Raw genomic sequence first — 15,861 nt, 5'->3', positions numbered from 1 at the left:
GGCCTCATTTATAAACGTTGCGTACGCACAAAAGAAGGCGTACGCCGCTCTCTACGCAATAATTGGTATTTCTAAAAAGCGAACTTGACGGGAAAATGTGCGGTCCTTCACGCAAGGTCTGACCCAGGCGTACGCACAAAAACGGGTGAAATTAGAAATGGCGACACCGTCGGCAGATGGAAGAAACACGTGAAAGTGTGTGAAACTGTAGACCGTTGTGTAAAAGAAATGGCAATACTGCCTCTCATAATAACGTGAAGACTTCACAAGCAAGTCTTACAATTAACAGCCTACACAAACACCCGTTTGATAGATCTGCAGTGTAAAACAAACAAAATCAAACGAAGATTACAACAGAAATGCAAATTAACACATATTTGCAAAAAGAAAAGTGAAATATGTTCTGCAATAATATAGGCATGTTATGCAATTCATCCTCATAACACATCTGTAGCTTGTCAGATGCAATCAAATGGATGGTAATAAAATGGCATGATGCCGTCACAATGCGTAATGACGTGAGTGAAGTTACGTTTCTTGGTTTTCTTCTCTGTGTTTGCCATGATTTCGCAATCGATGAATATTAAATCTGGGCGTTTCACAGACTATTTATGGACAACTATGGGCGTGACATGAAGCCGCAAAAGCTGCGCTACATTTAGAATTGATTGTGATTTATTAAGGAAAACTGCGTAGGACGAGCGTGCGCACGGTTTTATAAATCTGAATATTTCTGTGCGTACGCACGTCATATGTTTCATCCGTACGCCACTTCTGACGCAAATCCTACGCCAAGTTTTATAAATGAGGCCCCAGCCTTCAACAGACCAAGCAATGTTATTTTTTTCATGTTTTATGGGGACTTTCCATAGACATAATGATTTTTATACTGTACAAACAAACTGTGTATTCTACCCCCCATAGACTAACCTTACCTATCACAGAAAACTGTCTGCATTTTTACATTTTCAAAAAACAAAAGTCTGATTTATAAGCTGTTTTCTGAAAGAAAAGAAAAAATCCTCAAAAGGACAAGGATTTCGGATATTGACATCTTTGTGGGGATATTTTGACCCTATAATGTGGAGTTGCACACACACACACTCTCACTCACTCACTCTCTCTCGCTCACACACACACACACACACACTCTCACTCACTCACTCTCTCTCGCTCACACACACACACACACACACAACACTCACACTCTCTCTCTCTCTCTCTCTCTCACACACACACACACTCTCTCTCTCACACACACACACACACACACACACACACACAAACGATTATGTTAGTGTTATGTTACGATTGCCATTATATTGTAAAAACGTCTGTCCCCAAATCAATATTTGACGCGATTTGCCCCGTATTCTTGAGCACAGAACTGTTGATTTCTCCCTCGCTTACCGCATCTAGGTTTCCTTAGGACTCGGAGGAGTTTTGGCGCTTCACACAACCAAATGTGACTACAGCTTCTCACAAGTTAGAAAGAAAAGAAAACACAAAGCCAATCAGTTTAGCGATGTGTGTTCAGGAGGCGGGACTCAGATCTATTAACCGTTTGTGTAATTGGCCAATTTTTTTTTTAGCGACAACAAGCCGGAATGAAAACAAGCCGAAATGAACTAGGAGTAACGAGGCTATTTTTAAAATGTAAGGAGTAGAAAGTACAGATAATTGCGTTAAAATATAAGGAGTAGAAGTAAAAAGTCGTCTGAAAAATAATTACTCCAGTAAAGTATAGATACCCAAAATTTCTACTTAAGTAATGTAACGTATTTGTACTTCGTTACTAGACACCTCTGGAAGTCACACGTGCTTCATGTGTTATGCACTGATCATAAAGGTTTCTGTTCACCGATGAACTGGATCAACTCATTCATTTAAAAAAAAAAAAAAAGACTCAGAAGAATAATTTACTCATGAATCATCGAACATTGCTGATTTTCTCACGATCATGCCAAACAGAGCTAGACACGAATATGGGTCTGATTCTCACACAGAGCATCATGTGACTTCAGAAGAGCTGAAGCATGAGTCTATATGAATACTGGATACGCATATGAACCACTGTGATTCTGTTGTGTGAAAGTGAATTTTACTTGATTGACATCAATAATGAACTGCGGATACTATATTCAAAAGCTTTAAAAAAGGATGCAAACTAAAGCCTCATAAAGTACGCCCATGTGACTCGTGCTGCACATCTGAAGTGTTCTGAAGGCATCCGACCCAGTTCGGTGAAAAACACAGCGAACAATCATGTTGTTGGCTTTAAAGGTCCCATGACATGAAATTTTCACTTTCTGTTTTTTTTTAACATTAATATGACTTCCCCTAGCCTGTATATGGTCCCCAAGTTTCTAGAAATTTTAATCGGTGTAAATCGAGCTTTTGCTATCTTTCTCTGCCTTTGAGAAAATGGACGCTCAATCGCGCTGATCTTGAATCTCCTCCTTATGACGTTATAAGGAGGAATGTTACCGCCCCTGTCTCTGCTTTGCCCGCCCATGAGAAAATGCAAAAGGAAGTAGGAAAGCGCGCGCGCGATTTTAGTTTGTCCACGAGAGATATAATGGCTTTTGAGCGAGCGAAGCATAATAATTTCTCAATAATTGCTCAATAATTGGATGTACAAATGAACACCGAGGGGTTAATACAGAGCTGGGCTTGCTGAACGTCTGAAACTAAAGTCTGGATCAGTACCAACTCTCTTTGGCTCAGCTAACGTTACACACCTCGGACAAGTAAGTCAACTAATGATACAAGTTGTTGCTTTACTGTTTATGGTTACCTAGCTTGTTACACGTAGAATGTGGCTGTAACATTAGCTATGCAGTTACTTGCGCTAATGTAAAGGTAGACAGCATCAAGTATGTGTGTGAATACACACACTGTAACGCGAGTGTTGTACACTTCTTTGTTATTTGGATAGCGTTTTCCTGTTGGTTATACGGCGTGCGCGATATCCGCATTTCAAGATCGCAGAGCTTGATGTAATTGTAATAAGATAAATTACAGATGTTACAGATCTCTCGTGAAAAGGCAACAGTAGGTTAGCGTTAGCTACATGATAATAACTAAACCATCCGAATAAAGTCCAGACATAGTATTTTAAACTAACCATTCGGAAACGTCCTGCTGGAGCCGCTGAGTTGCAACTTCTTCATCCGTTGCTTCTCCATCCGGATCAGATTCTGGGTCAAACTGAAATACTTGAAAGACTGCGTGTCTCCGTGCCATTGCAATATATCCAATGTAAACATGCATGGTCTACCGTTGCCGCAGATGGTCAAGGCCACACCCACCCTCCACCTTACGCCGCCTTTCTCCTCCTCATTAACATTTAAAGCTACAGACACCGAAACGGCCCGTCTGAAGGAAGCTCATTCTGGGACTGGCTTATAGTGTCTATAATTCTGCACCGAGGCTGAATTTTTGAAAAGAGATTTCAGATACAGTACTAGGGACCACTAAGGCCTATATTAAAGCCTACAAAAAGTAGCATGTCATGGGACCTTTAACTAGCATCTTCCCCACGCCTCAGGAGTCTCCTCGTGTTCAGGCTTGAGGACACGAGCACATGACCGGTTCTGCATCTGATGATCATGAACACACAGGCGTGGACCGTACCTTGCTCTGCGGCTGGACGGCTTCTCTCTGCCGGGGGTTCTGATTGACCAGCTGTGAGTTCTGCAGCGGCTGCCGCACGTGATCTGAGGGATGAAGAGGAGGAAGAGTGAGGAAGACCACAGTACACAGAGTGATGAAGAGGAGGAAGAGTGATGAAGAGGAGTGATGATGAAGAGGAGGAAGAGTGCTGCACCTGACGCTGCTGTCTGAGTGTTCCTCCGAGACTGGAAGAGCCTGTGAACACATCAGAGAGTGAGTGGAGGATCTGACATCATCACGGCTGCTGCAGTGACTCTCAGGAAACTTTAAAGGGGTCATGACATGAGAAAAACCAAATTTGCCTTGATCTTTTGGTATATAAGAGGTCTTTGTACCATTAAAACTTCCTGCAAGTTTCACAGCTTAAGACGTCCTCCCCATTATAAACGAATCATTTATTTAATCAAGCTCTAAATACAGCTCGTTCTGGATCCATGGCAAGAAGTGACGTCACGGTACGAAGTGACGCACCAGTCGTTTGCATATGACCGCCTCCAGCACAAGACTACTGTCTGACTGTGCCTCAGGCCCTGTCCCAAATGGCACACTCCGGAACTTCCTCAGAGTCCACACTTTGGTGACGTCATGTAGTGCAGGCCTATAGGGCCCTTGGCGCGAGTCCACAAGGCGCATTGAGAGGTATTTTTGGGACAGACTCGATCAGCACGCCGGAAATAACGGGCTGTTTTTTTTGTTGTTTTTTGCATTACAATGGAAATAATACAAAACAATGAACATGAACATGTGGGGATACAGAGAAAATGAAAGTAAATAATAACAGTAAATAAAATATTTTTACAATTTATATAAAACTTGTTCTATAATACAGGATATTTTCTAAGCTCTTTTATTGGAGGGGATTTTTGAAGTGAAGAATAACTGTAAATCATAAGCAAAAAATTTGCAACTAGGTTTGAAATTAAGGTATCTTGCTTTGTGAATATGATATTTACCCATCATACAGAAAAAGTTTAATATATCATCTAGCTTTTTATTTTCAGAGAAATCAGAGTGAAAAATAACCTTACTGACAGAAATATTACAGGCCTGGTTGTTGTTGGACAGGAGAAATCACATTTTTTGCGCTCCAACGTCTTATCTCCATGTCAACTACAAAGCCTAATTTTACAGTTCTATATTTTGATATTGTGCATGCCACTAACCGCGCACACGTGTGAGATCGACTAGCTCTGACAGAACTCTGAGGTGCATTACTACAGACGGCTGAGAGAGAACAACAGGAGCCGCTGCAGTTTACAGAAACAGCTGGATTAGGGATAAATCATAGTCTCTGTATACGGCACTGTTATATATTGTATTGATAACTCAATTAAATATTTATCGTATATTCTGCATAATTGGATGTTTTTAAATAAAAAAACGACAAGTTTCAGTGCTGGACGATATGATGATATATATATATATAACACTGATATAAGTGATCACATGATTTATACCTATATAGGCTAGTTGCACGTGGCCGCCATGTTGGATTTCGGATCAGCGAGTGTGCGGTTAGACACTTCCGGTTTTGAATTACGCCCGGTGCAGGGAGCCGGAGAAAGCCGAAAATTATCTTTTATAGTTGTTTATAGAATCAATTATATCACTTAAAATACTACTAAGATCCATTTTACCATCACACGAGCCAATGGCAATTAAATGCACGGATGCATAGCCAGATTAATGAATGATTAATGATTAATTCACAAACAGAAGATTGTGTTTGACTCATGCTGCATACACAGTTATGCCTACTGTAAATATAGAGTTACAACTACGATTAGAGTTGTTTGCATAACATGCACAAAATTCACACGTTTGCCCTGTGACAGGCTACAATTTATCTCCATAAATACTATTTTCTCAATTCTGCGCAAATATTTTTACTTGCATCAATTGCTCGATCAATATTATCACATATTTTAGATTTACATTTTTAACTGTAGGTACCACAAACAGTTTAATAGAGGTAAGTTTGTGTATATTTTACACGTAGTAAATACTGTATGTGCTGCTTATAAACACCAGACAGATGATGATTTATGATCTTTACTCATCTCACTTGCACAAAATAAATGCATTAATAGAAAGCATAGAAACGCACAGGTGAAATACTGAAAATTATATGCATTTAAAAATGTGGTCGGGTCTTCTGCATCCACTCAGCCCGTCCCGCAGGGTAATGCATGAACGCTGACTTCTCTGTTGTAACGTGACGAAACGGTACATAACAGCACACAGCGATGAAGTGCTGAGGCGGTCACCCTCTGAAAGGCAAGTTGCCTCTCTTGAATCCTAAAATCCTAATATCTCTGTGGTAATGGAACTCAGTCGCTGTCGTCTCTTGCTGTCAGATCACCGGAGGTTTCCACCGAAGTACTGGCCCACACACTCACGGTTTAACGCCAACGGTCGCCATATTGTGCACGGAGTGAACTGGTCTAACATTTTCAGATTCTGATTAAAGTTTCCCACCACAGCGTATTTTTTCTGTGCATTAACTTGCACATGTTCATTATTCACCACAGGACGAGTAATGTGCGCTAGCAGAAGTACACGGGGTCAATTTTGATTTCATGACGACTCTAATTGGCATTTATGATTAGCATGAAACTAGTTAGTTTAGATGTTCTCAGGTAAAGCACATTATGTGCAGGTTATCTGAAAAACTATATAAACACCGACTGTAAACTCTCCTGTGAGTGTTATTCCTGTCTGCATTTATACGCCTCTACACATTAATGTTTCTGAGACGTGGACTTTTGAAGCTTCAACTCCACTCCTTGGTGTTGAACACACATATTTAGAGTTAAATTGTGATAATTAAGATAATTTAGTTACAGTACAGGCAGAATGTCTGAGTCTCAGTGTCTCTCACCTGTATATATAATGTAATATGAGTGTGTCTCACCTGAGCTGCTGCAACACACTGTCCTGCGGCTCGGCCCTGTTCTCCAGCGCTCTCTGGTACACCTGCTCCGCCTGGGTCAGCTGACCTCGCTCCTCACACTGACGCGCCCAGTCCAGGTACAGCGCCGCCGTCTGCGTGCCCACGCCGCGGCCGTGGAGATAGCCGTACACCTCCGTCGGGTCGCTGTGGAGACCGGCCTGCACAGAGAGAGTGTGTGTTCATCTCACAGGTCTGACCGAGAGAGTGTGTGTTCATCTCACAGATCTGACCGAGAGAGTGTGTGTTCATCTCACAGGTCTGACCGAGAGAGTGTGTGTTCATCTCTCAGATCTGACCCGGAGTCTGACAGAGAGAGAGAGAGCTGGACCTACACATCTGACGCAGTGTGTGACGTAGCGCGGGTCGTTGTGGTACCGCTCGTCCGGGAGGAAGGTGTGAACGATGCGCTCCAGCACCACAGACAGACCCTTCCGCTCCTCCAGCGACAGCTTGCTCTCCAGGAACTGCACGAACCTGCCGGACCAGACGTGAGTGAGGCACAGATCATCTCATCATCACTATAATGAAGACATTAGAGATGTTCTTACTTATCCCAGGGGTCCAACGGGTCATCGCCAGCATAACTGCGCACGCTCAGCTCAAAGGCCCTGATGATGATGAAGAAGATCAGTGAACATCAACACACACACACATTACTGACAATCACACGTCACCGATGATGATGATGATGATGAAGATCAGTGAACATCAACACACACACACATTACTGACAATCACACGTCACCGATGATGATGATGATGATGAAGATCAGTGAACATCAACACACACACACATTACTGACAATCACACGTCACCGATGATGATGATGAAGAAGATCAGTGAACATCAACACACACACACATTACTGACAATCACACGTCACCGATGATGATGATGAAGAAGATCAGTGAACATCAACACACACACACATTACTGACAATCACACCGATGATGATGATGATGAAGATCAGTGAACATCAACACACACACACATTACTGACAATCACACGTCACCGATGATGATGATGATGAAGATCAGTGAACATCAACACACACACACATTACTGACAATCACACGTCACCGATGATGATGATGATGAAGATCAGTGAACATCAACACACACACACATTACTGAAAATCACACGTCACCGATGATGATGATGAAGAAGATCAGTGAACATCAACACACACACACATTACTGACAATCACACGTCACCGATGATGATGATGATGAAGATCAGTGAACATCAACACACACACACATTAGTGACAATCACACCGATGGTGATGATGAAGATCAGTGAACATCAACACACACACACATTACTGACAATCACACCGATGATGATGATGAAGAAGATCAGTGAACATCAACACACACACACATTACTGACAATCACACGTCACCGATGATGATGATGATGAAGATCAGTGAACATCAACACACACACACATTACTGACAATCACACGTCACCGATGATGATGATGATGAAGATCAGTGAACGTCAACACACACACATTAGTGACAATCACACCGATGGTGATGATGAAGATCAGTGAACATCAACACACACACACATTACTGACAATCAAACCGATGATGAAGATGATGAAGATCAGTGAACATCAACTGATAAACATTATAGTCCAGACATTTTAAGCCAGAATGGGGGTCAACCTTGAACAAATTGCAACAGAAGCAAACTCAACTGATTTGGTATCCTCAATATGTCCCGAGTAAGGAAAAAAAAGCCCAGAAGAATCCCATTAGGGGAAAGTTTCGAAAGACCCAAATATAGTCTATTCTTACGCCTATTCATTCTTTCTCTTACGTGAATAGGGTAAATATGTTAACCTTTAGATATCACCATGAAAATTACTGAGTTGATTACTTACACCAAGACAAACAAACAAATGCACTACAAGTTTTTTGAAATGGTTTGTTAACATGGACAAACGGTGCATAATCTAATTACGTATGTGCTAATTTGCATAAATACCACAACAGATCTAAACATTGGGTATAGCCGGGTGAACATGTCCTGTTGAATCTTGTTGACATATAACAATAAAATACTTAATGTTAAGGTCTGAATGAACCCGTTACGGCTACCCATGAGCATTAATACATAGAGGCAGGAAGAAGTACTTTAAACCAGCCTTTATTAATTATTATTGCAGAGATGGGGTTTGGGTCTGTGGGACTGTTTCTGTACTTCTTCCTGCCTCTATGTATGAATGCTCATGGGTAACCTAAACGGGTTGCATTCAGACCTTAATATTAAGTATTTTACTGTTATATGTCAACAAGATTCAACAGGACATGTTCACACGGCTATACCCAATGTTTAGATCTGTTGTGGTATTTATGCAAATTAGCACATACGTAATTAGATTATGCACTGTTTGTCCATGTTAACAAACCATTTAAAAAAACTTGTACTACATTTTTTGTTTGTCTTGGTGTAAGTAATCAACTCAGTAATTTTCATGGTGATATCTAAAGGTTAACATATTTACCCTATTCACGTAAGAAGAATGAATAGGCGTAAGAATAGACTATATTTGGGTCTTTTTCGAAACTTTCCCCTAATGGGATTCTTCTGGGCTTTTTCCCCCTTACTCGGGACATATGGAGGATACAAAATCAGTTGAGTTTGCTTCTGTTGCAATTTGTTCAACCTTTTTTCATAAAATGACAAAGTGACAAATGACAATCACACCGATGATGATGAAGATCAGTGAACATCAACTGATAAACATTAGTGACAATCACACAAGATGAGGACGTTTCACAAAGCCAGAGCTAGCCTACTGCATTTCTCTCGTGTTATTAATCTTCTCTCGTGTTATTAAATATTCTCTCGTGTTATTAATCGTCACAGTAAACAGTTGAACACTATGAGAAGCAGCCACGGATTCAAAGACTGTCATACGTTAGCTTAGCTTAGCTTAGCACGAGTGCAAAATGTGTTAGAAACACGACAAGCACAGAGAGGGAGACACACAGATGTGTCATATATAGAGCAAACATCATGATGATACTGTAAGAAATCATGCGGAGAAAAAACAACAACAGACGAACTGAAGGGAACCTGAATCATTGTCATGACGCTACTTACTGGAAATAAGAATTAATGTCCATCGTTTCTTCTTGTTGAACACAAAAAGTCCGAGGGAAGATGTTTAGGCTAGACGAGACTCATCTAAAACATATTAATAAAGATATCAATCGCTAATAACTCCGTTAACTAGCACCGCTCTGCTAACTGCATTTTGGCAACAACGAAATGTTTTCAAATTTACCGCTAAGCCAATCATTAGCCCTCATGTCGCTCAATAGCCAATCAGAGTCCGACACCCCAATGCGTCACGTTTACCGCTGTTCGGTGGGCGGGGCTTACATATTCATGAGTTTCCTGTTTCGTGTTAAGCCACTTCTGAAAATATTAACGCGTGCTTTCCGGAGCATAGAAATAAACTGTTTTGAAATGTCCAGGTTCAGGATGATAGTGGTGGAAGAAATGAGCTGTTATAATAATTCTGTGTGCGTTACTTACAGTACCTGCATTACTTTTCCTCACAGTTTCATAGTTTACAGAAGCACTTCTGATTTTTGAATAGCGCTGTACAAATACATATGAATATTTGCATAGATATACAGACTGACCCAGCAATGCCAGTGAAATGTCCACTCATATAATAACCTCCCCGGACAAACCATAAGTACGTGTTTGACGCTGTTCGACTCGCTTCATCTGCACCAAACACAAGACAGATGTCTTCCACATTGTACGAACAAATGTTCCCAACCTTTCTGCTAAGAAATTAATTGTAAGCATCCAGACTGCGATTGGCTTTTATATCGCATCTCTCGCAATCAGACTATTCAGGCAAACGTTTAATGTTCTGTGTAAAAAGTTTACGCATCAAAGTCTAAAAGGGCTCGGTAATTCATCATTGTTTATTTTCAGTTTTTGGAAATGCCCTTTCGCTAGACTTAAAAGGTACGCTCTTGTTTTGACAAGTTTTTTTTTTTACAAATTATATTTATTCATTGAGGTCCAGTTGAAATATAGATCTGACTTTTATTTTGAAGTGCCGTCTGGCGTGTGCGCGCACCCGGAAGTGCCCGTGTGTTCCCCCATAGACAGATACTGTCTATGTAGAAACGGTGTTCCCCTAAGTATAAACCTGAACAGAGACATTCTCTGGTATGAAGATCTTTAGGAAACGCAAACTCACCTTCAGAAGTTTTGAAACTGTAATTTATATCACACTACGGTTAGTTAATCTCTCTGCTCTCTGATATCATGTCATATTATTGTACAATGTTTTCTCATTCGCGTCGCTCTCATATTAAACTCGATCCTCCAGTATGAACTGTATGGAGTTGTGGCGCATGTAAAGTGTCCCAGACAGCAGAACACACGCGGGCCAGTTCTGCTCAGATCCAGCCGGAGACGCGCATGAAAGAAGATGCAGAAGTCAATCCAACACTTATATACTAACTTATGAATAAAATGCAGACATAAACTTAAAACATCTTATTATATTTATCCCATAATTCTTGCAAATGATATAAAAACCAAGGCCAGAAAATATGAAGAACATAAATTTCTTTATAAAATTGCAGATGCATCAAGAAACAACTTAAAACACTTTTTTAAAAATAAAATTGAATATAAGTTATTTAGGGAATTGCACAAGTATAAAGAAATAAACTTGCATCTAAAAATGTTTTTTGAATTTAAAAAAAAGTGCACAGGTATAAAGAAACTTTTAAATACATTTGAACATAAGAAATATAGCATTGCACAAGTTAAGAAATATCCTAAAACACCAGTTTTTAAATAAACTGAGAATGGCTACTTTTTAAACAAAGTTGAATATATATATTTTTTAAATAAAATTATATAAGTATGAAGAAATATCTTTAAACACCTTTGTAAATAAAGTTTAATATAAAAATGAATGAATATAAAAAAATATAAAAAGTGCACAAGTATGAAGACATCTTAAATTAACTAATTAGAGGTAAAAGTAAATTCTGCATTAAGCACGTTAGATTTCGCTCTTTCCTCCATCCCTGTCAGGAGAAGCTGTAGCCATCTTGTTCTATACTTCTTCTCCTCTTCATCAGTGGACATCTTGGTGTGGGCATTTGTCCTCACGGCATCTGTAAATAGAAAACAATAGTCAAAAATAGATAGTTATACTTTTTCGTGTAACAGAGTGTTGATTTTAAAAAAAAAAACAGGATTGTTATCAAACAAGTGCAGCCTGCATATGATGGATGTTTTGTTGTTGTTGTTGGTTTTCCTCTAACTACAGGTCAGAAAAGACAATGTTACTTAAACCCTTAGAAGAGGAAAAAACACACATTCAACGTATTGATATGAAAGTAGTCTTACACGACAGACTGTATAGCAGCCTCGTACTGGAATATATGCATATATAAAATCAGCTTACTGACTACAGCAGGCCTGAGGGCCAATGCACGAAACGCCACTTTTTGTTTTGCAGGAGTTTTCCCAGGATACGCCACACAGCTTCCTTAGTGGAACCCACCAATAATTCCAAAATAGGTTACCTTTTTTAGACACACACACAAAATGAAACCGCAATACAGCCAAAATAACAAAACAACAATAACTGAGTATCCATAAACATAGACAAGACAAATTGTGTGAAAAAGGCAAGGGCTTTAACTTACCAACTTCTTCATTTGTTCTGGCTGATCCTTTATTTGATTTCAAGCCTTTCCAGATCAGATAAATCTGACGAAGGAAGGATGAATGAACTGATGTCTGGAAATTCATCACTGAAATACAAAAATAATAAATGAGCATACATGAACTTGAAGCTTGTTTTTAGAGTTGTTTCTTTTATTTCAGAATCAGAGATATATTCTCAGAATCAGTTTCAGAGTCTCTGACATCAGCACATCATAATCATCAAGATCATCAAAGTCCTCATCTTTAGGGGCCTTGTTTTCACTAGCACAGATCTGCTGATTATGAGGAGTGTCATCTCTAGTCTTAGAGTTGTGAGTTTGCAAAGACTTCAAAATCTGAGCAACACTTTCCCAGGCCTTTTTTTGAATGTTAGAATTCACAGTATAAACTCATATTTCTCAGCCATGACTTGCATATAATGGCCTCTTCTGTGCTGAGCTTGAACTTCAGTGATCTTGTTGTGGTCTGTCAGAAAAAAGATGCGTAAACAATGTTTAAACCCTCCGTCCTCCTCAACTAATGTTTCTGTTTTCACGAAACTTACAGGAATAATTATATTATGTATGATTTGTTCTCTGTGTTTCCATATGCAGATCTGAACTGGGTTTCTTATGATGGAGAACAATGAAGCAGTGACCTCTGACCCCAGTGATGAAGCAGTGACCTCTGACCCCAGGTGAGTGTAAACATGAACATATAGTGGGTGATTTAACTTCTCTATGAGAGTCAAACACACTGAGTTCACACAGAGAGATGAGATCTGCAACTAATGATTATTTTGATAATGCTTTAATTTGTGGATTATTTTTTCGATTAGTCAGATGAAAAGGCAAATAAATACAGTTCATATGAATTCTTATTTTTTTATTTTTTTTTATTAAATGTAATTTTCATCCATTATGTAAGGAATAATTGACTCAGGTCCGTTGAATTATTAGAAAGTAAAATAATACTACTGAATAACTACTAACGCAGGTAAAGTCCCCGGCGACTGTTATTGATTAGTTTATTCCTCAGTGAACTGCATAAGAACCGGCTGAGTCTCTGCTCCTGTCTTCTCCTGGTTCTCCACAGGTCCTCTCAGCCCAAACCCTCTGGGCCCGACAGTCCTCCGCTGCTGACCTGCCAGTCCTGTGTCCATATAGCGGACTCTGACCAGTGGCTTCAGGTCGAGCCGTCGGCCCGTACAGAGGAAGGAGGGTCAAAGTTCACGGTCAGCACTGACCCAGGCCGCTACGAGTGTGCCAGGACCAGAATGCGCTGGGTCTGTGACTGTGCCGTCACCCTCCAGTACCGGGCCGTAGGCGGATCCTTCCTCAACGGAGAGCTGGGGAAGCTGCAGTGCAGCCGGATCGGGCCAGTGATTGAGCTGACGGTGACCTCAGGGAAACTGGAGGAAGTTCATCTGCCCCATTACGCCTGTTTAGGAGACTCTGACCCCTCTCTCAAAGGTTCTGTGAAAGTCCTCACCGTAGAAGACGAGGGAATAACCACAGAACCGGTGCAGCTGACCCGATTCCACGCTAAGATCCTCCAACCATCCTTCTCTACCGCAACAGTGATTACAAGTCGGATAAAGCGACTGTACGAACACTGCGATCTTCTTCTCTACATGCGCTCTAAAGATCCTCTCATCCTGTTTATCTACTTCTTTCCATATGATGATTATGAAAAAGAAAAAGTTGAGAAGACTGAAAAGAGTATTGACCCGATACCGTATCCCAAACCTGACAGGCCGTTCCGGATGAAGACGCCACACTTCCTGACCCTTCCTGGTGCCTTGATCCATCCCAATGAAGGCATCTCCTTTAGGAGAGAGACTCCCCCAAACTTCTTCAAGGTCAACACTCGTCTGAAGACTGATCTGCACATGACTCTTCTCAGAGAAGAGGATCAGAAGACCGTCTGGACTGCAGTCGTTAAGAAAGATGAACTGGATCTGATTCGTCCGTAAGAGAGACGAGCCGCGTCTGGATAGTGAAGAAGATAAAGCAAGATATTTCGATAAGCATTGGCCAGATCTCATTCAGGGGGTTACACACGTCCAGATCATTGCAGATAAACTGTGTCAGCAGAAACTAATTAATGAGGAACAACATTCATAAATCACACAGAGTTTAACCAGTCAGGAGAGCATGAGGAAGATCTGTGCCATTATAAACACAGAGATGCTGTGAAAGCTGAGTTCATCTCGGTTCTTCAGGAAGAGAAGCTTTACCACTTCTGCTCCTGCCCTGACAGTCGTGTCTGTTCTGTCTCTGTTCAGTGTCTCCTTGTTCCTCTAGTGTCTGATCACATGACTTTGTCTTTGTGTGTGTTGGCCATGTGCTCCTTTAGCCCCGCCTCCTTGTTTCCTGTTGCCACGCCCCCTCGCTTAGTCCCCGTCTAGTCCTCTCGTCCCTTTATATCGCGCTCTTTCCTTCATGTCTTTGCTGGCTCGTTGCGTTCATTGTGTGTGTGTGTGTGTGTGTGTGTGTGTGTGTGTGTGTGTGTGTGTGTGTGTGTGTGTGTGTGTGTGTGTGTGTGTGTGTGTGGTCAGTCACTGCTAGATTTAGTTTTACTTTTCTGACAATTTCCTTTTGATAATTCTATAGTTTTCTTGTTTCTGTGTTTTTACTCTAGTCAAGTTTCAGTCTTTAGCTCCAGTTCTCCCAAACCTTATTAAACCTTTTTTTTGTTTCTTTTGTTTGCAGGTCCAGTAATTATTTTCTAGGATTTTCTTTATTTAGTTTTAACCTTTCATTCTTTTTCAATATTTAGTCATTAGTCTCATTAGTTCATAAATGTAACATTTTTCTTGGTGAAAAATTAGCCATAAACTATGAAATGTAGAATTTACTAAAAAGGATAGTTGTAGCATATATAATCCAGCTGCAATGAGGAACAATAATATTGTTTTTTACTTTTTTACTTGTTTTTCATTTTTAAATTTTTTTTTTTTTATTGTTGCCATTTCCTATTTTTTACTGTCTTAAGTTGAATGTGCTCCTTTGTTTTCCATGTGTGTGTATGAGGACTCTACTGCACACAAAGTCTACCTTCGGGTACAAATAAAGTAACTTGAACTTGAACTTATTGTCTTTATTTAATAAAAGCCTTTTTTTTTTTGGTAAACTTTATTTTGTTGTCTCAGAATTTAATGTTGGTATTTTTTGATATTTCACTGCATGGAAATATTCTGAATGGTAGACGTTCTGCAACAACATACTTAACCCCTAATGTTGGGTAAGTTGAGCCACTTCTGTGTCACTAGCTCCGTTTCTGAGTCCTTATGATCCGTTCCTTTATTTGTCCTGATAGAAGACAGCTGAAATATGATGTGTTGTATAATAATGCTGAAGCACAGATATTTCTCAGTGTCCTTCAATGAACGCCTTTATTATCATTGCATTTAAATAAAACCAGATTATAGAGCCACTCTAGTAAGGTGCGTCATTATGACACATATACAGTATATAAAACTCATTTCACAACATATTCATTGCAAACAC

The 15,861-nt window shown here is 40.2% G+C and overlaps 2 protein-coding genes across 3 annotated transcripts in view; one reads left to right on the top strand and one right to left on the bottom strand.

The window, feature by feature from the left end:
- bub1 (BUB1 mitotic checkpoint serine/threonine kinase) overlaps positions 1-9,947 on the bottom strand; it is a 33,675-nt gene extending 23,728 nt beyond the window's left edge. For both annotated transcript variants that reach the window (XM_081377983.1, XM_081377984.1), the window contains exons 1-6: positions 9,755-9,947; positions 7,177-7,236; positions 6,961-7,102; positions 6,590-6,786; positions 3,830-3,870; positions 3,637-3,719 (exon numbers count right to left, since the gene is read on the bottom strand). In XM_081377983.1, the coding sequence (XP_081234109.1) occupies positions 3,637-3,719; positions 3,830-3,870; positions 6,590-6,786; positions 6,961-7,102; positions 7,177-7,236; positions 9,755-9,777 (546 nt within the window). In that variant the 5' untranslated portion in view covers positions 9,778-9,947. The remainder of the gene's footprint in view (positions 1-3,636; positions 3,720-3,829; positions 3,871-6,589; positions 6,787-6,960; positions 7,103-7,176; positions 7,237-9,754) is intronic.
- An 815-nt stretch (positions 9,948-10,762) lies between these two features.
- LOC308698116 (NACHT, LRR and PYD domains-containing protein 1 homolog) lies at positions 10,763-15,488 on the top strand. The gene is made up of 3 exons (XM_081377994.1): positions 10,763-10,916; positions 12,964-13,046; positions 13,445-15,488. The coding sequence occupies exons 2-3, from the start codon at positions 12,982-12,984 to the stop codon at positions 14,322-14,324; spliced, it is 945 nt and encodes a 314-aa protein (XP_081234120.1). The 5' UTR covers positions 10,763-10,916; positions 12,964-12,981; the 3' UTR covers positions 14,325-15,488.
- The last annotated feature ends 373 nt before the right edge of the window (positions 15,489-15,861 follow it).

This window comes from Scardinius erythrophthalmus (genome assembly GCF_964197995.2).
Source record: "Scardinius erythrophthalmus genome assembly, chromosome: 11".
NCBI classification, from domain to species: Eukaryota; Metazoa; Chordata; class Actinopteri; order Cypriniformes; family Leuciscidae; genus Scardinius; species Scardinius erythrophthalmus.
Note: the sequence above shows the minus strand (reverse complement) of the source record. Positions and strands in the feature narration are given on the sequence as shown.